The sequence below is a fragment of the Parasteatoda tepidariorum genome, chromosome 9, assembly GCF_043381705.1.
Source record: "Parasteatoda tepidariorum isolate YZ-2023 chromosome 9, CAS_Ptep_4.0, whole genome shotgun sequence".
Lineage (NCBI taxonomy): Eukaryota > Metazoa > Arthropoda > Arachnida > Araneae > Theridiidae > Parasteatoda > Parasteatoda tepidariorum.
In genome coordinates this window covers 24,395,023-24,420,814 of record NC_092212.1, presented here as the reverse complement: position 1 = coordinate 24,420,814, position 25,792 = coordinate 24,395,023, and the positions used below count along the sequence as shown (strand labels likewise).

Here is a 25,792-nt window from a genome sequence, read left to right as displayed (position 1 = left end):
ATGGTGGCAAATTTAAATCATTAACTACCGTAATTCCTATTAGCTACCACTGCAGTAAGATCTATTTGTTGGCTAATTATACTTATACTTGTATATGTATTAATAACGTTGTTTTAAAAAATTCTTCCAAACTTAATTGCACCACTTTGTAAAATACTTTTCAACGACCGTGCAAGTTGGCAAGTAAGCTACTAGCACTAACATGAATAGACTAGGATTAATACTTATTCATATGGTAAATGGGTCTATATGCATATCTTTGCATTTCGTGATTTAATGTTTATTATTAAATGATTGTTCTAAAGATTTTTATATTTTCTAATAAAAATAATAAATAATTAAAAAAAGCATAACTTGATAGTTTTCAACGCCCAAACATTGACATCCGAAAATAAGTAAAAAAACAAAGTTCCAATTATTTTATACTTATAGATTTGTTTAAACATTTGTCATAACATTCTACAAGCTTTTGTAAGCCTTAGTCATAGAAATCTACCTCCATAGTGAATAACCAGTCTTGAATAGCAACTTTCACCTTTATATAGAAAATAATTAAATAAATATTAAAGTCTGAACATAGCAAACAGTAAAAAATCTTTTGCAGTAAGATCAAAACTATAAGCCGTTTACCAGCCAGATTCTTATTTTCCAGTAATGGAAAAAGTGCCTTTAACAAAAAAGTAGCTGAATGTTTATTTAAAAATTATAATAATATTTAATACTACTAACACCTAATTTGTGAGGATAAAAAGCATAGCAACTTTTTTATAATAGAGTTCACTTATCAATCATTGCCTTTGCTCATTCATCGTGGCCATAACAGTCAGTGAGGATTATAGAAAATAAAGAAAAAATTTGTATAATAAGCGTTTTAAAGCTATTCCAGAATGGTATACAGACAGAGATGCCAAATGCTCCGGACAGGTCAAAATAATTTAAAAAACGGTAAACAACTACAAACTAAAATTTACAAACATTTGAATAATTTTGCAAATTTTTTAAATAATTTAACTAGACATAATTGTTGGTTGGATGCTGGATATTGGGGTTATCTCGGCGTTTGGCGCGAAGCGCCACTAACCGATTCATCGATTCTGTTTTGTTGTATTCTGGGAGGTCCTATATATCTTTGAAGTTGTAGTATGTTGTAACAACAAGTCAAGTCCTTAAGGAGTAAATCTTTAGTTTTGAAGGGAAAATCATCTTTGGATTGGGGAGATCCCCTTGAGTAGAGTTGTATGATAAAGTTAATAGTATTTTGATAGTATGCAGTCTGAGCATAAAAAGGCGGTAATTGGGCTGAAATTCGAATTATCACTGATTATATCAATATCGAACAATTTATTGAAATCCGATGTGGTGCNGCTTCACTGTTTATTTTCCCGTATGCTTCCATCATTCTCTCATATATCTCTAATTCCATAGGATCCGTGGGTGGTTCAATCGTCATAGGATTACGTCTCGGGCTTTCGGTTTGACGCTTTCCGCCACGTCCGCATTCCTCATGTGGAATTTCCATCCATCGTTGTATCTCCTGTATCGTTGAGTTTCGTGTTTGAGTCTCGGTTTGTCTCTTTCCGCCACGTCCGTGGTGATGATAAGTGGCCATATTCTAGATCAGCAGCTGCGATTGATAAACAGCGTGAGTCGTGAGTCGCAATTCCCTAACCAAACCAGCAAAAAAAAAGGGCTAAAAGGCTGTAAAGATAACTAATAAAAAACTAAGTTGGCATCTCTGCACAGTGCAGATAATATATAAATTTATATTATTAATATATTCTGGTTGTTAGAAATATTCAGCTTTTCCAATTTTAAGTGCTGAGATTGAAAGATTTCAGTTACCAGTCTTTAACAATTTGAAAAAGAGACATGTTCCAAGAATGGAACTTTGGCTCCTGAAACTGTTAACCTGTTGACATACAAAGACGTTTGGGAAACGTCGTTTGTTCCATAAGTCAAAAAAATAATTGACGTGTCTCAGACGTCTTCAACGCGGAGATGCCAACTAGCTCCGGTCAGCAAATAAATATTTTAAAGTGGTAGTTTATCAATTGCGATTCTTGGTTTAATAAATTCAATTAAGTAGTTCTTTATCCTCCACTGTGTCTAAATAATACGTAGGCTTATATACACTGAAGAGCCAAAAAAACTGGTATACCTGCCTAATATCGTGCAGGGCCCCCGCGAGCACGCAGAAGTGCCGCAACACGACGTTGCATGGATTCGATCAATGTGTGAAGTAGTGCTGGAGATAATTGACACCATGAGTCCTGCAGGACTGTCCATAAACCAGTGTGAGTAAAAGGGGGTGGGGATATCTTCTGAACACCTCATTGCAAGGCATCCCAAATATGTTCAATAATGTTCATGTCTGGGGATATTGGTGGATTTCCGATACTCACGGTATACTCGTGAAATGGTCGTACGTGAAAATCCAAATTTCATTGGTATCTCGGAGATGCTATGTCCCATCTCCCGTGAGTAGACTATAACACCACGTTCAAACTCACTTAAATCTGTATAACCTGGCATTGTAGCAGCAGTAACCGATCTAAGAACTGTGCTAGACACTCGTTGTCTTATATACGCGTTGCCGATCGCAGCACTGTACTTTGATTGTCTCCATACCCCTTTATTTGCATACTCATGCCTGTACCAGTTTTCTTGGCTCTTCAGTGTAATTCACCATTTTATAGTAGTTATGCCATGCTATACCTTTTAAAAAACAACCAAAAATAGTCAAATATTTGCAAAATTTAGTTTGTAGTTATTTACCATTTTTTTATTATTATTTTGGCATGTCCGGAGCAGTTGGCATCTCTGGCAACATTCCGTTGTTGTTTACAGTGCTTTTAAATATCATTTCTGTATCAAGAAATTTGTAAATGTCAAGGGGTTAAAGCTCCTCAATATTAGCTTCTGTATTCATAATGATGATTTTTTCTCTGGAACACTAGGGCGTTATGTGTATTTGAAAGGAGACAATAAGATAACAAGATCATCAACTTTAACTAGCTCCAAGCTGCCAGCGGAGTGGAAAGGAGATTTCTGCCTGAGTGTTTGGTATTATATGGATGCCGATGGAGGTGACAAGTAAGTCATAAGCTTATATGAGATTTTATTGGGAGATAATAACTTAACTTTTAGACGAAGTTTTCAAAATTGTTAGCATACAACTGAAGATATATCTATAACTTCTTATACATTGTCACATCAGTTCTATACACTGTTTTTCGGAAAAAAGTTGTTAAATAACAATTTATTTAACTGTTATTTTGACTTATTCAAACAAAACAGTTTAATAACTATAAATAAGATGGTATTTAAACTGAGAGAAAAACCTTTTATTAATTGTGCAGTAACATAATACGGTTAAACAACTAGAATTTTATCGCATCAACTAGAACAACAGTCACTTAGTTCGTTGCAGATGGTATAGCCAAGGGGGCTAATCTGTTAATCTCATGACCATCAGAACGGGCATTCGAATCCCAACTTTGACGCCGAAATATTTTGTCTATAAAATCTTATATAGTTTTGTATTCATGGTTTTAACCATACTAGTTTTGAACGGCGACACCCGGTGGCTGAGGGGTAGCTCTTCGCGCTGTCGTGCCACAGGTCCCTGGTTGATCCTTGGGCCGGGCAAGGTTGATTCAGCCTTTCATCCCTTCAGTGGGTTGATAAATGAGTATCAAGCATGCTTGGGAACTAAACACTGGGGGTTCTGCGTTCGGCTGACCACCTGACCGGAACATCTGCTCCTGCACCCCAGAGCCCAAGATCAATAAAACTGAGATGGGCACAGTAGGCCTTGGCCCTCTAGGGCTGTTACGCCTCTGAGTTTAGTTTAGTTTAGTTGCGAACGGTTTCAAAACAGTAAAGGTAAAAAGTGTTCTTTAACGTATATTTTATGGTAAATTGGTTAGACAGATTACTGTCCGTTATTTTTCCATAACTTTAAAATGAAAATTCTAACGTTGTAAAAGGTATTTAATACCGTTAAGTACATTTCGAAAGATTATTATAGGATCTGCTATTTTGGTTAATACAGAGGCTCCAGCTGACTCTGCTTTGTCCGCAGTTAAAGTTATGTTTAAATCGAAATTCATATAAAATGAAACTTTATAACAGCATCGTAGTGAGTGAATAATGATTTTCTGAGCTATTTTAAAATATTGAAATTTACTGAAATTCTGCAATAATTTCATTTAGTTTTGTTTAAATTATTAATAATTAAAGTTTAATTTTTAGTTTGAATTATTAATATTTTATTAAAGTTTTAACACTTTATTTAAGTTTTTTCTGAGAACGGAATAGTTGACATTCCAGTTAATGTAGCATTGCTGCTCTAACATTTTTAAAAAATAAAGAACTAAACCGAATTTTTAAACAATTTAACCCATTTCTTTATAAACTATTTAAAAGAAAAATCGGCTTCATATTTTTTATCAATTATTATTTAAGATAAAAACTAAACATAATTTATAGGTTTGATCTAGTCTTGTCTTGATTTTTGAATTGGGCTCATGGGTCGTGCAGCTGCCCCTATCCCATCCCCCATGCTTATTTTAATAATTATGGTAGGATTTTAGCGATTTTTACGAATATGTTTTCTAGAGGTGGTCAATTTTATGCTCATATTGACACTGTGTTAAAAAAATTTGATTTAAAATTACTTTAAACACCACAACATTAAACATTTAAGAAACATATGGAAGAAACCTGAAAATTATGCCTAGTATGTGTAAAAGTCTGACAAAATTTTTAAAAAAATTATAGTAACTTTATAACGCTTTTAGTCTGTTTTTCAACTAACACTGCACATAACCTTTATCAAAAATCGTTATAATTGACAGCTATGTTATCCACTCAAAGTATGACATTATAGAACTCAAACCTACACTGTTTCTTTAAATTAAAAACTATTTAGACTGCTTAATCAGAAAACCAGTTTTCACATTAGAGAATATACTACTATAACAAATATTATATACTACTTCAGAGTTACACGGTCGTGAAACGTTTCTAATTCATGACAAAATTCAGAAAGATATAGTTATTTTAAGCTATTCATCAAAACCAAAAACTATTTTCAATTTACATAAATTGAATTACAGTGCTCAAAATGAAAAACAGAACAAGCCCCAACAAATATGATAAATACATGCCCCAACAAATATGATATACTACTTCAGAGTTGTGAAAAGTTTCTAAATTCATGACAAAATTCAGAAAGATATAGTTATTTTAAGCTATTCATCAGAACCAAAAACTGTTTTCAATTTACATAAATCGAATTACAGTGCTCAAAATGAAAAACAGAACAAGCCCCCACAAATATGATAAATACATGCCCCAAGAAATATGATTTACTACTTCAGAGTTACACGGTCGTGAAACGTTTCTAAATTCATGACAAAATCCAGAAAGATATAGTTATTTTAAGCAATTCATCGGAACCAAAAACTGTTTTCAATTTACATAAATTGAATTACAGTGCTCAAATTGAAAACAGAACACCAACAGGTGGTAAATAAAAGAATTGAAGCACTTCAAAATTACATCTATGAACAATGATTCTTTTAGCAGCAAGTGTTTTGAAAGATTTTACATGGCAAAATTTGAAAGATTTCGATTGAAGCTTTCAAAAATGGTGTCATTTTTGGCCATATGAAATTCAGATCTACCAAAACGAGGAGAGGAAGTTAATTTCAATTTTTAGTTATCATACTGGCATATTAGAATGCTTTTTAAATTAAAGCGATATTGAAAAATCGCTTATTCATACACACATTTTGATCAAAGCAAATTTTGTATGCAGATAATATCATTTCAAAAAACTTCAAGCATAATTATTTCAAATTATGCAAACAATTTAGCGATGCAAAATTTTCAAAAACATTTGCTTCCAAAAGAAAATTTTCTTACATAGAGTTAGTATAAAAGTGTTTGCATTGTATATGAGCAGTGATGGCTCAGGGGGACAGAGCACTCGCCTTCTAATGAGGTGAGCTGGGTTCAAACAGCAGTGGCTGGTCGATTTGAATTCAGCACCCGCTTCACACCGACCACAGAGCTGACGGAAAATACCCTGAGTGGCAGACGGATCATGGGTAATGAGTTCCCTGGCCGTGAGGCTAACCATGGGAGGTTTTCGTGGTTTTCCTTTCCAAGTAACGTAGATGCGGATTAATTCCATCAAAAGTACTCCACGAAGGCAATTTTCTCTCCATCCTTGATCTAGGTGTTTCCTTGTTTTCTGGATGTATTTCAAAATTACAAGGCTACGGAATTGATCATTGGTAAGCGTAAATACAAAATTGAATCTGCTGTTCAACGATGGTTATAAAATAAAATCCTTGTACATGGTTAGTACAATTGAATGATAATATTTTAAATATTTATATTTGGAAACTGTAAAAATATCACAATTAATGATTCACATTACTAATGAAAAATAAACCAAGTTGTTGTTTTCTTTTATTCTATTATTTACTCGCATCTTCTACTTACACGGCAAACATCTAATTTTTAATTTAAAAAAATTACATTTTGGCACATTTTGTAGTTTTCCTCAGAAAGCGGTTCCCGATTCTGCAGTGGTGCGTTTCTAAAAGTTCTTGTAGTATTTTTGGCTTTGGTGGATCGTATACAATATCCAGGTCATACTGGTGACAGTGATTTACTCTTAATAAACATGATCACCATCATCTCTGGACCTTATATATGATGGGATTTTTGGGGGGATTACGGCAACGACATAGTTTACAAGCCGTCATTGTTGAAAACACCGCAAGAACTTACAAAACGAATCAGCGCAACTCCAAGAAAAATGTTTTGAGTGAAACTACAAAATGTGTCTAATATACTTGATTACAAATTATATATTGTTGTCGAATGTTATTTTTAGTTTGGTCAGTGTCATTAATCTTTATCCCATTTTTGTGCATCGTTAATCGTATTTTAATAGTTTCGAAACTATAAATATCTTACAGCCAGTTTATTAATCTTTCAGGTTGCAAATCACCGTAGAAAATTCAAAATACATTTTTTCTTATGAATACAAAGAGGTTTGGAATAAAAGAGGAGAATTTAGTTACAAGTGGAAACATATTTACGTTCACGCCAAAAGTGACAAAATTCGCCCAACAGTGAGTATATTTTTTGATTGATAATTTTCTGTGAAAAAATTTTGTAAATGCTTAGTTCCTTTTCAGTTTTTAACTTTTTTAATTTCACTACTTTGCATAATTACAACGTGTTTTTGTTCAATGACATAATAAATCCAAAATTAGACAACTTTTCAAGTTTAGGGGCATTTATTTGCCGACATATATAGAGGAAGAAGCCGACTGAACTGTGTAGGGGTCAGGGAACTGGCCTTTCCTCAGAAAGGTTCTGGGTTCGAATCCCGGGCAAGGCATGAACGTTCTTTCGTTCTCTGTACTACCTGTCCTCACTATGGGAGCAACGTTAGTCTACTAAATATAGGCAGATATGTTGGCCCTGAAAGAGTGGCCAACATATCTGCCCAGTAAATGCCTGAATTGACGAACTATTAACACAAGTGGACGTCGGAAAAAAATATTGAGGCAGAAGACAGGAGGAAAGTAGAACCGGACAGTATAACGGCTATTATAGCGGCTATTTAAGACATTTGATAAGTGATCGGACCAAAGGTGGCCTTTAACAACAAACTCTCGTTTGGGGAAATTTTCTTCTTGGCTTTAGTTGGTCGTAATTAATAGAAAGTATCGCAATTACTTTTTAAACAAAAGAATTGGTTTAAAAATTAAAATGGGATAATGACTCGCAATATTTACCTTTTTTTTTCTTCAAGCAATCGCTCTAACAGAACGCTAGTGTTTCACCAAAAGTCTGTACCGAAAAAAGTGTTAAAGTAATGTTTGCATTGCTTATATTTTATCTTCTGTCTCCAATTTCGTACTTCAGTTTAATACTACCTTAAGCAACCATCAAAGCTTGGCTGAAAAATTTCCAGTTATCTCTTATGTATGATCTTCGGTAGGTTAAAACATTTACAGTAACTTTCCTTTTTTGTTCGAATAATTGCTTCTGTGAAGTCTGGTATATTTGTATTAGATCATATAAATGGCAAGCAAAATCAACTCTAATTGAAGCATAAGTTTCCACTATAATAATAAAAATGTAAATAACATAAATTTTTTCCATAATTAATTTTTTGGTATTATAGTTTCTTCTGTGAAATCTGCGTGTGTTAAAATAATGTAAATAAGTTCAAACATTTACAATAATTGTTTTTTCAATAGAACTATCGCCTTTGTTAAGTTTAAAATAATTGCATTAGATGAAGTAAATGGCGTTGCGCTGCCCAAAATCGCAACCTAAATAAAGAATTACAAAATCTCATAATAAAAATATAAATAAATTAATTGTTGACATTAACTATTTTTAGATTAGAATCGTTGGTTCTGTGAAAGCCGGTGTAGTTGCACTGGATGATATAAATGGCATGGCTGGATCGTGTCCCCCAGCAAGTAAGACATTTGAAAATTTTGAGCCATAAAAGCACATGAATTAATTTAACTGAATGTTCATTCCGTTAAAACTCTTTTATAGGAGTGTGTACTTTTGAAGATGATTGGTGTGGATACACTCAAGATCCAACTAATTCGTTTAATTGGCTCATCAAGTCTGGTATGGATAACGATACAAGAAATGCAATTGTGGATCATACAACTCAATCAGCATCCGGTAATAAAAACTTTTAAATTCAATTAATTTTTTTAAAAATAACAGTTCTTAATATTAAGATTTATTTAAAATATTTCAAAGCTAAATAATAATTAGTAATTTATGATTTAAATTGCTAATTCACCAACAATGCAACTGTTGGTTTGGAAGTGAATTTTTAGCATACTTAGTGGACTAATATGCGAAAATATTTTGAAAAAAGACATCATTAAATTATTTTTATTGCATTTTTTGCTTATTCAGCAAGCTTAACTTGGTTGACTTTTCATGTTTTTTCATGTAACCTCTAATTTTTTAGACTATTCATCAAACTAACCAAATGCTAATAGTGTACACTTTAACCCTTTACGGTCGTATTAAGTTTATACATGGGTGTCATGCAGGTCGGATTTAATTTTCGCTGAACGAGCAGTAAAACATAATATGCAAGATTATAAAGGAAAAGTAAAATGTATTAATTATTTTTCAAACTTTAGATATATGTAACACAATAATATGTTTTAATTTTATATAAAAATTATATTTTATAGTTCTCCATAGTGTGGTATCTTTCAAAGTGATGCAATATGAAGCCCTAGTTTTCGAGAGCATGTGTCACAAAAATAATTAATTAGTTTTTTTAGTTAGTTTGGCGCCTTCCGCATTTAATTTTTCTGTTTGAACATACAGAACAATCTTTACTCTTTACATCTTCAGAGAGCCGCAATATATGCAGTTTGCCGTTAAGCTATGACTAACATCTTTGCTGTGATGGCTGAGAGCAGACATACGACTAGAACGATGAAAAAGTGTTGGTGGCTAAGAGTAAATGTGCGACCGCAGAGGGTTAAACTGCGTAAGAATAAAGCTAAGCAGTATAAATAAAGTATAAACAATAGCAGAAAAACTGACAAACTATAGTTTTGGTTATTTAAACAAGAAGACTTGCTTCCATAAACAAGAAGGTTCTTGTTTATAGAACTGAGATAGAATGTTTGTTTTTCTGCTGAAATATTTGCTTTATAAAAGTAGAGGGGTGAGATTTATCCCATGGTTTAGAATAGCTATAAACGAAGAGAAATTATGCGAATGTTCCATTAAATTTGAGACAGCTTTTGATGTTTTTAGGAAATTAACGTTGTTTGGGTTAGTTCATTCTACTTAAAATTTAATAAATTGTTTTCAGGAAAATATCTGTATGTTGGAGCTAACGGTGGAAGTAGATCACCTCAAGTATCTCGAATTTACGGCCCAAAACACGCACCATCTGCTACTGCTACTTGTCTTACTTTTTATTATCATGTCTATAACATCAGCAAACTTACACTGAATACATACATTGCTACAGACCATGGTGTATCAGATCCCGAATGGTCAGTATCAGTAAGTCAAGGACTACTTTGGCATGGGGCAAGATTCTCTGTTGTTTCAGAAACCTCTACGTGGCAGGTAATAACTTTGTTAAATAATGTTTTAGTGAGAAAAAAAACGATTTATTAATTAAACCACTTAAATGGAAATTAAAATAAATTTATGAGAATAAGTTAGTACACACTTTTGCACACATTTAAGCACAATTTTGCTACAATTGGGAGAGAAGATTTTGGCTAAAATAGAAAAGTATGAAAGAAAAATCCTAAGCACATATAACTAAAATTTAGCACATTCTGATGAATAAATATAGCACAAATTTCAGGCAGTTAATCTGAAGCGTTTATAAAAATAAAACAAAAAATTCTATTTTTTGATGTATATTTCAGGTGGTTTTTGAAGTTGCTGTTGGATATAAAGGTTTCGGTCAAGTTGCAATTGATGATGTGATGATTAATTTAGGAAAATGTCCAGATCCAGGTAATCGCTTAATTCACACTTTCCAGCCTAAAACTATTGTGCAATTTTATTATTCGAAATATTTTGTGTCTTTTTCGACCTTATATTCCCTCTGTCCAAAATTAGTCACAATATATGACTAATTTTGTGTTGATTATCAATAATTATTAATACTGATGATTTTATGATTTTTGTAAAACATTTTTCAGGAATTTTAAGGTGCTATGCTATCAATGAAAAACATTTATTTACCAAGCATTCCTTATTTCCCTCTTGAAATCAGTACTAAACTTTCAAAAATCCAGGGTTCGTACTTTTCTAAGCCACGTCCCATTTCGTAAGGACTCTTTCACCAGCAATCGCTTGTTATTGTCTTATGCCACTTGTCAATACTGACAAGCCTTCTTTAAGGCAGAGGGGAGCGCTTCTTGTTTTCCAGTGGCATCATCTATGGCCAAGAATTTCGACTTATGTCACAAACATTGGTCACAATCCGTGTTACAGGAAGGACATATTCACACACCATCATTTCGCAAATCGTAATTTTGACTTGAACCAGAGCACGACCAATCTCCAATCCAGTACCCCCAGATGTATATGTTTACTATGGAAACTTGGAGGACTTAGCAACCATGACAGATTTAGAGGGCATCAGTCACCATTTTGAACACCAGTGGGATCAGTGGGAATCGAACTCACGACCTCTTGGATATGATCTCAACGCTCTACCAACCAGGCTATTCGCTTAAAACTATCTTCTAGCTAATGTATCCTGAATCTCTTTGTAGTAAAATTTTACTGATGTCGATCTGCTTAACTGCGTCGGAAATTGTCAATGATTCCACCTACTTGAAATTTAGAAACTAATTTGGAGCGGAGAGAGTAGTTATTTTCGGTGTTTATCAAATGAAGGGAGAGAACTTATTTTTATTTGAGGCTAAAAGTGGGTAATTGTAAATGCATTTGAGGTATTGGGCGGAATATGTCAATTTAGAACTAAAATGAAAAATACTCTTTAACACTAGGTTTACGGACGTTTCTTATATACTTATCTCTACGAACACGCATCAATTTGACGTATGAACATATAACAGCACTTACAGATATGCCAACTTGCTCCGGACAGTAAATATATATTTTAAAGCAGTAGTTTATCAATTGTGATTCTTGTATTAATAAATTCAATTAAGTAGATTTTTATCCACCACTATTTCTAAATAATTCGTTGCCTTATATGATTCACCACTTTATCTCTGCTAAATTTACTTAGTAGTTATTTACAGTTTTTTTTAATTATTTTGGCGTGTCCGGAGCAGTTGGCCTCTCTGCACTTAGAAAGCAATGTAATTATACATTATAAGTAGAAAAATGAAAATATGAGATACATATTCATGAAATATTCTAGTATTTTACTTTTCAATACTGCAACTGAAACCTTCAAAATCTGACACTCTGACATCAATTGACATTCTGCGTTTGTTCTTTCTATTATTGCTTATCGGCAACAGTTGCTGATCGTTTGTTTCATTTGAGATAACGATATCGGATAACGGATCGAAGTATTGTTAATAAATTCATATTTATTATTGATGTCATGTTTGCATGTTTACTCAAAATTTTGTCTAAATCACGATCGCGTTAAATTGACGCATATCCGTAGAGATAGGTACACTTTAAAGAGAATTTCAATATTTAAACCCTTTTGAAGAAAATAGACTTCAATATATATTTACCTCGATCAATGGGTAAAAGTCATTACAAGAGATAAAATAAAAATGCAAACGGGTTTTGTAATTTTCCTTATCAAATTCGAAATGAGTCAAAATGACGCGTCCCGTAAACCTAGAGTTAAAATTGGATTAGTAGTATAAAATTCAACATATTTCAAGCTGTTTATGAGATATTCAATGTTTTCATCCAGTTTTTAATGACAGAGAAATTCGGAATTCATAATTACCCAGAGAAAGTTTACAACTGTCCATCATTTAGGGTTGAGTGTGAATTCTATTGAGGGACAATCTATGACTGTAGAGATAGGCATTAGTAAACAAAGATCAATTTATGTTCTTCTCATTTGTCAACTTTCATAATTCTACCAACAAAAATACGTGCTCATAATTGTTCCATCTTCAGATATGCCAACTTGCTCCAGACAGCAAATATATATATTAAAGTGGTAGTTTAACAATTGTCATTCTTGGTTTAATAAATTCAATTTAGTTGATTTTTATCCACCACTATTTCTAAATAATTGGTAGGCTTATATAATTCACCACTTTATGGTTCATCAGTCAAGCTATGTCTTTTACAAAAAAAAGCAAAAATAGTCAAATATTTGAAAATATACTTTGCAGTTATTTACCGTTATTTTATTTATTGTCCGGAGAAGTTGGCATCTCTGCATCTTCAAGTTATACAAAGGTTATTTGAGGATATCAATTAGTCAGACACTGTATTTCCTTAGTTAGTACAAATTTACGAAAAATGAGTTTGTACTGTAAAAATTACTGTACTGTTACACTGTTGACAAAATTACCCCCTAGACTTGAAGTTTTGCGGATAATTGGGAACTATTAAGAACTTTTTTTTGAAGGAATATTGTTTACTGGTGTAAGTTTGCTTTTTGTTTAATTTTTTATTGCTTGTCATTTTTTTATCTCCTAGAATACAGTAACATACCTGCCAACTCTCCCGTATTTAAACGGAGATTTTATTTTCATATTTAAAGTGGTAGTAAATATATACTATTTTTTCTTTTATAAATTTAATTTTTAAATGATTTTGATCACCACTATTCTTACAAAAATTAAGCTTATATATTAATATGCGCTACTATCATAGTTGTCAGTTAATGTTTCTTCAAACACAACGTATTTCTTTGCTCACAATTGAATTTTTAATTCCATTTTACTACCACAGGGAAAAATCGTAATGGAAGGGATCAAAAGTTGGCAGGTATGCAGTAATTTTGAGGTTGGTAAATTTTGATAAGTTTAAGTTTTTAAAGACTTTTTTATAAGGAAAATTTGCTTAATTAACTAACATGCAACACTTACAGTTTCAACACGGGATTCAATGTTATGTATTTATAGGGTACTGTGATTTCGAAGCAGAAGACTGCCTGTGGGAAAATGTACGACCACCATCAAGTATTACGAACACGTTGAAAGAATCTGGCAAGTAATATTAATATATCTGAAGTGTAATATAAGATAAAGAAAAAGACGTAATAAGTTCAAAATGTAGGGAAAACATGGAAAAATTATAGAACAATGAAAAAAGGTAGGGAAAGAGAAATAATTATAAAAATAACAAGAGACCGGGAAGGATCCGAAAAAAAAGGGGGGGATAAAATTTTAAGAAATAAAAATCCGGAAAATAAAAGATATTATCTTTTTATCTGCTCACACTATTATATACGCAAAAAGGAGTGCTTTCTAATATTGTATCAATATAGCCTAAGCAAAATATATCAATACAATAGTGTGAGGAGCACTCAAAAAAATTTTTACAAAAAAATTACTACAAATAAAATAACACACAATAAATAAAAATATCACGTAAAAACAGGAAATAAAATATAAAGAAAAAACAGAATAAAACATTGTTCTTCTTAAGTTTTGTTTCGTTTAATATATGTTATAATTGTTAAATAATCTTGGTTGCGATCGATATTTTACTCATACTATAACTAACTGGAATAAAGGGAGTTTAACAGTTTTTTTTCTCCTTTTTGCCTTGATGCAAAATGGCTTTCAGCGATGAACTGTCTATGCAACAATTAAAAAACAAATATTGAATATGAGACATTTACATCTATTAATCCTCACCGGAACAACTACTTTCGTTTGAAAGTTTTAGTCAGACAGGACATTAGCAAGTGAGACTTTAGTCGTCGCAATCTAAGTAACTGCGAGATAATCAAGCCTCTTTTTTTTTAATAGTGGTTGCTCAAAATCGGTGGTGGTTTGAAAGAAATCAATTTTAAATTTTTAGAGGTTTATATTTTTGGAATTCGAATTGCCAAATTAGACACACTGCGCGGGAAAAGATTGAAAACCAGGCAAGTTACAAACGACTAAAAATTTAAAAAAGTGATGAAGAATAAAAGCAAAAATCTCTTGGTAGGTAGGTATTTTATGTTCTGGTAGCCTAACGACCTGCTTGCGAAATCCGACACTTTACGGTAGAACAGTTTAACGAGGTTGATCCCGCTTACTGACCGCAGCCAGTGATGCTTGACTCTGGTGTTCTACTAGGGAATCGTGTCTTCTTTTAAATTTTGCAGCTTCTTCTAGCATATTTTTTAGTATACGATTAAAATTGGAAGCCTGATTTATTATCTTTTTTTTTTAAATATAAATAATTTGCAATGCTAGTCATAATGCTAGTTACGCTTAAATAATCAATTTGAATGTAGCGAGGAGGTATCTAGTTCAAACTTCGCCGTAACACTGGCAGAGATACCAACTGCTCCGGACACGACAAAACAACTTAAAAAACGGTAATTAACCACTAACTAAAATTTGCAGACATTTGGTTACATTTGTTTACTTTTTAATAGATTTAACACGACCAAACTATATGAAGTAGTGAATCATATAAACTTTTGAATTATTTAGAAATAGTGATGGATAAAATCCTAATTAATTGAATTTATTAAACCAAGAATCATACAATAAAAAACTACCACTCGAAAATATTTNTTACAATAATATTACCATGATTAGAGAAAATACAAACTTGAACAGAGATATTTACAGTAATTGCCATGAAAAAATGTACAGAAAATATAACCTTGATTAGAAAAAATTACAACTTGAACAGAGATATTTACATTAACTGAATTACATTAACTGATACTTACATTATTATGTACAGAAAATTGAATATGAGCATTAATAAATGATGATTATATATATACAAAAGTCGTGATTCATGGACGTGAAGATTTTACATAAATTTTGACAAGCCTTAGTATTTACAAGTTGAATTAAGAACATTTTGAATTATGCAGCATTAAGGTAGCAGAACAGAAGATCAAGCAAATTTGCTTGATAAATTAAACATGAATTGATATTTAATATGAGTCATGATTTATAAAATAATCAGAAATTTTCATGAATATAAAAAGCACAATTGATATTGAAGTATTGAATGGGATTAAATTTGATGCAATCATAAGTTGTGTTTTAAAAGTGAATTAATTTAAAATATAAACAAGTACAATTGAAATTTCAGCATTGAATGGAGTTTAAATTTGATGCAGTCATAAGTTGTGATATAGATATGAATAGAATCAAGATATATACAAATACAATTGACATTTTGGAATTGAATCGAGTTAGAATTACGTGATTTGTAAGACAAATGTGAAACGAAACAAAATCATGAAGTTTTAGCATAAGTTTTGCATTTCCTTAGTGGCGCCATCTAGCGTGGCAATAAGCAGTATTAAATTTAGTGTTGAATTTACCAGTTCATAAGTTCAGTAGAATAGAGTTCTATGTTGAGTGAAAACAAGTCAGAGGGAGACATTCTTCAGAAGTGGACATGATTGTTTGCAGTAGTTGGAAGACTTCTCTGACGACCACACTATATGAAGTAGTGAATCATATAAGCTTTTGAATTATTTAGAAATAGTGGTGGATAAAATCCTAATAAATTGAATTTATTAAACCAAGAATCATACAATAAAAAACTACCACTCGAAAATATTTATCTGCTGTCCGGAGCAAGTTTTATAATTTTATAAACGACGTTGAACAGCAGACCCAATTTTATGGATTTACGACTACTAATGTTTAACTTCGTAGCCTTGCCATTTTGAACCCAATCCAGAAGACTAGGGAACTACTGGATCGAGTATTCGGAGAAATTTTGCCTTTGTGGAGGACTTTTTGATGGAGCTAACCCGCTCCGGAGCAAGTTTGGCATCTCTGCATGCATCCCCGTGCTGTTCTCGGAATTTTGCTATCTCTCCCTCTACTTGATAAGAGCTTATATGCATCGAGTGCGCCGGCAAACCTAAAATGTATGTTAACCATAGAAAAATAAAAGCTTTAATTTTATTGTTGTGAAATTTACTATTCACTTATGCAGCTGTAAAATAATCATATAGGTTTCTGAAATCAACATTTAATTAATTTAAAAAAAAGGAATTTGGATATAAAAAACAGTTATAAAAAACATTCCCCACTAAAATAGATTAATAACTATAATATAATAGATTAACCTCTTTCTTGTATATTAACCTCATAATCAAATTATATTACTCCACAAATATTATTATTAAATTTTAAAACATTTGATATTTCATTTTTTTTACGTAAGTTTTATAGCATACATCACGCTTGTTTCTTCATTCTTTTATAAAATTTACATTTTACTTTCTGTCACCAGAATTACTCCATGTCGATACATCATCTGAAGTTCTAAGTGATCATTTTGACTGGAAAAGGCATATTGCTGATGATGCTTTCGGACCATCCAATGATCATACTTTAGGATCACCACAAGGTAATTCTGATTTACAACTTACTTACCGAATCTTAATTGAAGAAGTTGTTCGAAGAATTCTTTAAATGTAATCTGGGTGAATTAAAGTTTAATTTTGTAACTTTTAAAACTTAACAGCCTGTTTTAGAAACGTTAATTATTTTTAAAAGTTTATACGTTGCTTCTCTAAATCAAGGTGCGGTGACACTCTAAATTACCTTGAGGAAAGATGAGGGATGCCGAATGGTACTCGTGACTTCAAGTTAAATATTATTCTTGTAACTGTAATCTGATGCAATTCAGATGAAAAATGCTTTAATATTGAGTTTATAGAGGTTTGTATAGATTAAAAGTATGAGTAATTAGTATTAAGTGAAAAAGCTACGAGAGTTTTCATTCATTTTGTTATTCAACTTTTGTACATAACCTAGGTTTTCAGTAATTAATGTTTTAAAGAGCTATTAGCACACGAAACTGTTTAATAAAGAAGAAATGCGCACAGTTATATCAAGCTTTATTCCACAATTTAGAAAGTTACATAAAGAGCAGCAAGCTCGACCAACCTACAAATTGAATTAGGAATACCTTTAAGTGTGGATGGTAGTTTCCATTTATTTATTATTTCTTTTATATAATAAATAATAGTAATATTATGCGTTATTGTTAAGTCCTTTTGCTAAGACATTATTGTAAGGTTTTTATAACTATCTTTATATTCTCACAAGTTACTTCCATTATTTTACACGCATAGTTTTTTCAAAATTCAAAATTTTGTCAAGATGAATTAATGCTGTGTAAAAAAGACTAATACTAAGATCTTTCGCGATGAATCTCAATTTAAAAAACGTCTCTCAGAACATTCTTCTACTGATTCTTACTAATAGCAACTATTCATATGGAATCATTATTAAAATGAATGGATTCCTTCTGGATTTTATTATATTTCGGCGCCGGAAATTTTAAACCAGGTAAAAACGCAGTCTATATGTCTGAGCCAGTAACTCGAAAAAATTTTTAATATCACGTAGTACCTTCTTGCACTAAGTTCTCCAATTAAAAATAACTATGTATTCAATAATTTCTAATTATTAAAATGTTTTAGGTTTTTATCTTCTCTTGGACACAAGAAACATTAAACTTGGTGAAAAAGCAATCTACATGTCTGAGCGTATTCGTAGCTATGAAGTCTGCCTCAAGCTGTGGTATAATATGCCAAGTTATTCAGACGGGACTAAGCTACAGATATATAGCAGTAGTGACTTTAAAACTGCTTTACAGCACTTAGAAATTACGAACTCGACTAATGAGGAATGGTATCAGATCACCACTACTGTGACACCAATTGCGCTAGAAGATGCACCATTCAATGATTTTTGGGTAATTGATTCGGAGAAGTCTTTTGGTCATATTTGTGTAATTTATTATATGTTTGGATAAGTATTTGGAAGCCATTAATTTTTTTTGGAACTCAATACTTTCAAAATTTAAAAAAAAATACTTGCCTATTGCTGGGCTAACATAAACTTTATATCTCAGCGCAAAATAATTATTGAGCTTTACCGACTGAGCTAACCAAGAAACATATTTGTGCCCCACACTTAGATTATTTAGTTCGACACAAAATAATCTTCGGGGAAAGAGTACTAAATAAAGCTTCGGAGACGTGGTAACTCAAGGGATAGAGCAATCGCCCCTATCCCTGAGCGAATGAGCTGACCCAGGTTCGAATCCCAGTAATGGCTGATTGTAACGAATTCTTCTCCCGACTCGCGCCTACCACAATGCTGACGCAAAATATCCTCAGTGTTAGAGAATCATGGGTTAGAGTCCTATTGCCGTCTGTCTAACCGCGGAAAGTTCAGTGGGGTTTTTTCTCCATGTAAAGCAAATGCGGGTTAGTTCCATCAAAATGTCTTCCACGAAGACAAATTTCTTATAATACTTGATCCTCCAGTCCTTGTCTTCTAGATTGGGTTCAAATATACAAGGCTACAGAGTTGAACATTAGTAGTAGAAACCCCAAGAATCATGTCGGCTGTACAACGACGGTTATAATTGTAATATACTAACTCCACGCAAATAATCTTTCTTTCAGCAGCAAATGTTTTGAAGATTTTATATGGAAAAACTCTAGGCTCAATTTAAAAGATCATGCTCAAACCATTTTATAAATAGAGCCTTGGTTACCCATGCATAATTCGAATTGACTGTTTGAGCAGAGGAATATAAAAACCTTTTTTTTTTTAATTTTAATACCAGCAATTCAATATTCATATTAGAATGATTTTTTAGTTATAGTGATATTGAAAATGGAAAAAAAATCTTTTAAATTCATACGCTTATTCCAGTCGATGTAAAATTTGCATGGGTAAAATGGATACCATTTCTAAAAGCTTCAGATATGATCTTTCAAATTGTGCCAACTATTTCACCATCTTCTAAAACACTTGCTGCTGAAAAAATTATTGTTTATATAAATTTTTCCCCATAATTTTGCATCAGCTAAACACTTTAAATTAATTAAAATCATTCCTTGTAATAAAAACATTTTCATAAATCATACATATTCAAGGCATAGTTGGTGAAAATATCATCTTTATAAAACCACAAACTGTAAGTGTATTTTAACGTTAATTCTTCTTTTCTAGATATACCTGTTTGGCGTTGCAGGTAATAACCACCAAGGTTACTTAGCTGTTGATGATATATCAATAAATGATGGAACTTGTGAAAGTAATTAAAATTTATAATTCTTCTTTTAGTACTTAATTTTTTACTTTTTATTTTCAATGAAATCATAGGTGTTGACATTAATACAAATTGATAAGGGTGACAAGTAAAGCTATCATAATTTTTAAAATCAAATTATTTCACAAAAGTAAATGATTTTTTTTTAACATTATGCCTGTGAATAGTTATGATTAATTTTAAAGGTAAGAAAAAAGTATATCTACCAATAATTTACAGATCTCATCAGAAAAAAAAATGTCTTGTCTACCATTGGATTCCATGTTAAGTCTACGAGCAGGTTTCATTTTATTTCGGTCAATTTTGGCTTCCAGTATCGGGTCCTATATATAATTATCAGATTTACCTAATATTTTATATCCATTATTTAACCAATATAGGTTCTATATTGGTCAATGTAGGCCCGATATATGTCATTCTAGGACCATTATTAAAAAATCTAGACATCCCAATATTGGTCCCTCAGTGCATGTTCATATAGAACTTATATTGTGCCAATTTTGAGTTTAATTGGGGCCAAGGTAAAATTGTAGAGTAGGGTTATTTCGGTCGATGCAAATTTTGCATTGTCAAAAGGGCACCATTTCTAAAAGATTAATGCACGAAATTTGAAAGTGAACCAACAGTTAAGCAGTTAAAATATTTCAAAACATTTGCTGCTGAAAGAAAAGTTGTTTATTAAGAGTTAGTATGGAAGTGTTTTCATGTTTTTGCCCTACATCTGTATCACCAATTTGCCCCTCCCATAACCAGTTATGAAAATAAAAATTTCAAAAAAGGGTATTATGAATTTCTTAACTAAATTTTTAATTAAAATGAAAAATAAATATTTTTTATACATTGATAGTTGTATTTTTCCACCATAGATAAAACCGATTCTTTTGATTGTAATAATGGCGAATATGTACCAGTTGAGAATGTTTGTAACTTCAGAAAAGACTGCACAAACGGATATGATGAAGAAAACTGCACTGAGTGTGATTTTGAGAAGCATTCTTGTGGGTGGAACAGTCAAAACAATTATGAGTATTTCAGATGGTCACGATTACAAGCGGGAAGAGAAAATTTAAATTTCGATCATACTATTGAGGATTCATCAGGTAAGATTTCTTTAACTTACAAAAATTATATAATTGGGAACATCTTGATTTTATTGTATCAGTGTAATTTTAAATGAAAAATATTATAAATAGTGTAACTAAACATGTTATTAAAAGATTAATAACTGCTGCTTATAGCAAAAATAAACATTGGGACAATTTATATTTAAAGTTAACATCAGGATTTATGTTTTTGTGCTTTTGATTTTTTAAGAATTTACAAGAATGTGTCTGAAGGCCTGGTTTCTTAGGACAGGACGCCGTCGGCTGGAAATCAGCGCTAACCTCTAATTGGTCCATTTGTGAGTTGACAATAACAAAATCAATACAAATTCAGAATAAATATTTGTTTACGTTATTAACGCCTGAGCAATGAGAGATAATGTCTGCGTTGGACCGACTGCTCACGCTGAGCTAACAAAAAAGTATTTTTTGGCGTCAACTCTACGTCAACTTTCCGCTGCCGCCTAGATAAGGCGCTAGTTCTAAGAAACCAGGCCTTGAGCTAACAAACCAGTATTTCAGCGGGACGTTGACGTCCCGCTGACGCCCAGATAAGGCGCTTGTCCTAAGAAACNTCGTTACCATAATCACAGCCACGGATCCAGATGAATGGCTAAGGGAGTTCTTACTTTAGACGAACTATAAAGGTGTGGAAACCAAAAACATGAAAACAAACATAAAAAAAAAAATTAGACAACAACCATTTTGCAAATGGGTAACCTGTGATCGCCTAGCGGTGATCACAATTTTCTTCATTTTGTAGTGAATCGTATTTTTTTTAAATCAAACTTTATATCTTACCTATAATTTATCTCTTTGAGTAGCTTCATTTTCCTTACTCTATCTACTATTTTAAATTCACAATAATTTGCAAAACATTCTTTACTACTGTTTTTTTCCTAATTAGGACACTTTGTAATTGCCTCTGCTCCGAGCTCGTGGTCATCGTATAATTTCAACGCTACACTTAAAAGTTCAACACTGAGAGACTCATTTTCTACTTGCTCTATTCAATTTTGGTACAATCTGTATGGAAAAAGTAAGTTCTCAGCCTTTATCATTACTACATCTGTCAATTTTACAATCGTCGTTGAACAGCTTACCCAATTTTGAGTTTAAGACTATGTTAAACTCCATAGCCTTGTAATTTTAACCCAATCCAGAAGACAAGTAAACTCCTGGATCAAGTATTGGGAGAAATTTGCCTTCTCAGAGGACCCGCATTTGCGTCACATTATGAGGAAAACCACAGAAATCTCTCTCGGTTAGCCTGACGGCAAGAGGACTCGAATCCATGACCCATCTACTACTGAGGATATTTTACGTCAGCATTGTGGTCAGTGCGAGCCGGGTGCTGAATTCATATCGGACAGTTAGAGCTGGAATTCGAACTGGGTTCACCTCTTTGGGAGGCGAACGCTTTAACCCCTGAGCCACCACGGTTCAGCACATGTTTTTATATTTTATTTTGAGGGCATGTTTATATACAATTAAATTAAAATTAGTAAATCAAAACTATCTAATAACTTTGACCAGACCGCGACGATAACAAAAGTATAAAAAATTGCTTTGTGTTCTTTGATGTACATCTTAAATTTAAACTTTTTAAATGTTGTTATTGACAAAATCATTTTAAATGAAATCCTAAATTATGCACTTTTCTACCGTTTTTATTGCTCAGGAAAAATCTCCGGCCAAAAGCCAGAAAAATCGACTGCATTGCAGTTAATAATTACTGCTGTTCTTTTCTTTCCTTTTTTTTTGTTACTACCACTAGCAAAACTTCCACCAAAAAGTGAAAGTTCTAAATCTAATCATTATAAAATTCTTTTAAACTAAGTTTTTTTGTCAATAACTTTTTGCAGTGAAACTACGAGTTACTTTAGAACGAAATAATAAAACTATTGATTTATGGATGCCAGTTAAGAGGAGTGATCTAACTTGGACAAAAGCCGAGATATTTCTAGGGAGAATTCCAAAAGAATTTCAAGTAAGTTAATTTAGAATTTATTATAAAAGCTACTCTTTTTTTAATTTATGTTATAAATAAGATAATAGTGCGAGAAAGTAAACAATGGCATTATTGATTTATCGAAGAAAAAAATGTTAATGTATTGGGTGGTCCGGAAAGTTCGTGCCCATTTTCGATGAGAGGTGTATTCCAATGGTCTGCCAAAAATATTTAAGTGGTAGCAAAATTGTTACTATGAAATTTATTTCTTGTCTTTGAAATTGGATCATTATATTTTCTTAATCACCACTAAAATTTGGAAACTTATTGCAAGTACTGATACATGCTGATTGCTTATACTGATGCATGCGAGTTGCATAAACGGATACAAGATGATTGAATTTACTGATACGTGCAAGATGAATATTTATCTGAATTGAAGTTGTTGCGAAAGTAGGAAAACTTCAAATTGCTTTGAAGAGTAGTTTGCTACCACTTGAATATTTTTGACGTACTTTTGAGGGCTCTGACTATCGAAAATCGACAGGAACTCTTTCCGGACGACTCAATTAAAACCATTTTAAAGGTATGATTCTTAATTTCCAGAGTGAATCAAACCTTTTCAAACAAATCTATGCGAATTACATAACTATTTAATCCACTAACTCTGTTTACTTTATCAGGGCTCCAGAGGTGCTAAAATATTTGAAGTTGTAGCAAAATGTATAATCTAGAAAATCTGTATTGTTCATAAAATTGGTCATTAGTTTTTCTTATTGTATTAGGATTTAGAAACTTATTCATCGTTCCCACCACCTTTAAAAAATAAATGAGTGGTAACTAAGATTTTACAAGACTACTGAAAAATGCTTAAATATATCTTTCATTTGAGAATTGCGAAATTATTTACGAGTGTTAGCTCAAAACATCTAGATATATCTGACTCACTACCACAATAAAAAAATTCCCCACACCGTGGGAACTCTCTTATTGCATCCATCGAAGTCTGATACATGCTAGATGAATATTATATAAATAGAAGTGATTGTAAAATTAGAAGAACTTCAGATTGCTTTGATAAGTAATTTGCCACGTCTTGAACATTTTTGCCAGATTTTTGGGAGCTCCGCCTATCGAAAATCAGCACGAAGACCCATTCTTAATTCATTGGGGACGGGTGATTCGTAAGAATATTCCTACAAAATCAGAATCAGGATGTAATTAAATAAAAAACGGTAACTTAAATGTAGTCGTTTCTAATTTGACAGACTTACTTTGCTTTTACTTTAATTATTGTTAGTTTAATCATGTATATAATCAATGTCAATTCAAAGTATAACTAAAAAGTTTTATTTTGAACAAAGTAATGGTGAATTAAATAAATCAAACAATTATAACTCCACCCACAAATAAACTGCTAAAGAAATACTTTGATTACCAGTTTTATTTTTTTACCCTGGTTGATACAGTTTAATGCTGGCACTTATTTGTGACAGTCGGCGTGAAAGGGTTAACATAACACTCTATATCGGTGGTCGCAGTATTTTACTAAATATTTTAAGTGGTATAGCCGATTTATGTTACAATAAACCTACCCATATGTGACTGCTTTATGTTTTTTTTCCTGATTAATAAATATTCCTGAAAATGTCATTTCTTCCACTAATCTCATTAAATGCGAAACCAAAATGATAGCACCAAACATGATATAAAATGTAAATACATGATTGTTTAATAATAAACAATTTATCCATTCTAGATAAATTTCGTAGCGGTAAGAGAACCTGGAGATGAGTGCCATGCTGCTGTGGACGACATAGCTGCGAAAGATTGTGATACTCCAAGTAACCATTCTTTTTTTAATGAGTAGATTTGAACTATATTATGTGGACCGAAAGCTATCAAAAATTAATTTCTAGTTTTAAACTGTTTCGATACGGCGCCATCACAAATAGATAGCTCCAATAGAAAATTGCTTTTGAATACATGAATATGATCACAAGTGACAAATGTGTAAATTTTCAATCTAGAACACCATGTAATTTGTTATAAATAAATGCAACAAAATTAATATAACAAGGGACAAAGGCACTGTTGTTATAAATACGTAGCACAAATAGGAAAAAAACTTTTGAATAAGATCTTAGTTTAGTAGATTTTCAAGTGTCTAAATTTACAAGCCAGAATATTTTACGGCAGAGAACAACGTCACTCTATTATTGAAAATGTGTATCAGCAGTGGATGAATTTTCTCTTTTGCAAATTTTCAACTGTGAATTTACAAACTATATTTTTTTAAAACTATTACGACCAAGAACTAATTACCCCGTGCGCCAGGCAATTGTTTTGAAAGCGAATGTGACAGTTTTTTTCATTCAATGGCGGGCACTTAGGATGTATTGTCCCATTGGCCTTTAGTGCCAGAACTGCTACTCTCTTCTCGTTACCCAGTGGGCACCTGTGGCGAAGCCACGGCGGTGGAGCAGCGTCGCCCACGTCACACAACCACAAGCCCGTTTATTGGGCGGGTCACATACGCACAAAGAGGAAAGGACATAGAACACAGAGGGAGAAAGAAACATCCATGCCCTGAGCAGGATTCGAACCCGCGGTCAATGGCACCGCAGTCAGACACGCTAACCACTCGTCCACCTGGTCGGCTCGTATGTGAAAGTGAAACAATATTAAGGAAAAAAAAGACTTTAAAAGTTTTTAATGCCGTAGGATAAAACGTATAACGATCACCTATGTGCTTGTTATACGTCATACCTGCCAACTTTTAATCCCTTCCACTATCATTTTTCCCAGTGGTATTAAAATGGAATTAAAACTTCAATTTTAAGAGCAAACAAATACATTGTATTTGAGAAAACTTAAGTTGACAACCATGATAGTAACGCATATTAATATATGTGATTCATTTTTGTAAGAATAGTGGTGATCA

The 25,792-nt window shown here is 32.3% G+C and overlaps 1 protein-coding gene across 1 annotated transcript in view; it reads left to right on the top strand.

Annotated features, from left to right (window-relative positions):
• Positions 1–25,792, top strand: part of LOC107438594 (MAM and LDL-receptor class A domain-containing protein 1) — a 184,169-nt gene that overhangs the window by 7,535 nt on the left and 150,842 nt on the right. Inside the window, exons 4-16 of the mRNA XM_071185593.1 lie at positions 2,958–3,093; positions 7,019–7,154; positions 8,441–8,522; positions 8,605–8,739; positions 9,905–10,167; positions 10,479–10,569; positions 13,641–13,724; positions 16,951–17,067; positions 18,149–18,423; positions 19,695–19,779; positions 20,661–20,894; positions 21,805–21,936; positions 22,763–22,887. Of these exons, the coding sequence (XP_071041694.1) occupies positions 2,958–3,093; positions 7,019–7,154; positions 8,441–8,522; positions 8,605–8,739; positions 9,905–10,167; positions 10,479–10,569; positions 13,641–13,724; positions 16,951–17,067; positions 18,149–18,423; positions 19,695–19,779; positions 20,661–20,894; positions 21,805–21,936; positions 22,763–22,887 (1,895 nt within the window). The remainder of the gene's footprint in view (positions 1–2,957; positions 3,094–7,018; positions 7,155–8,440; positions 8,523–8,604; positions 8,740–9,904; positions 10,168–10,478; positions 10,570–13,640; positions 13,725–16,950; positions 17,068–18,148; positions 18,424–19,694; positions 19,780–20,660; positions 20,895–21,804; positions 21,937–22,762; positions 22,888–25,792) is intronic.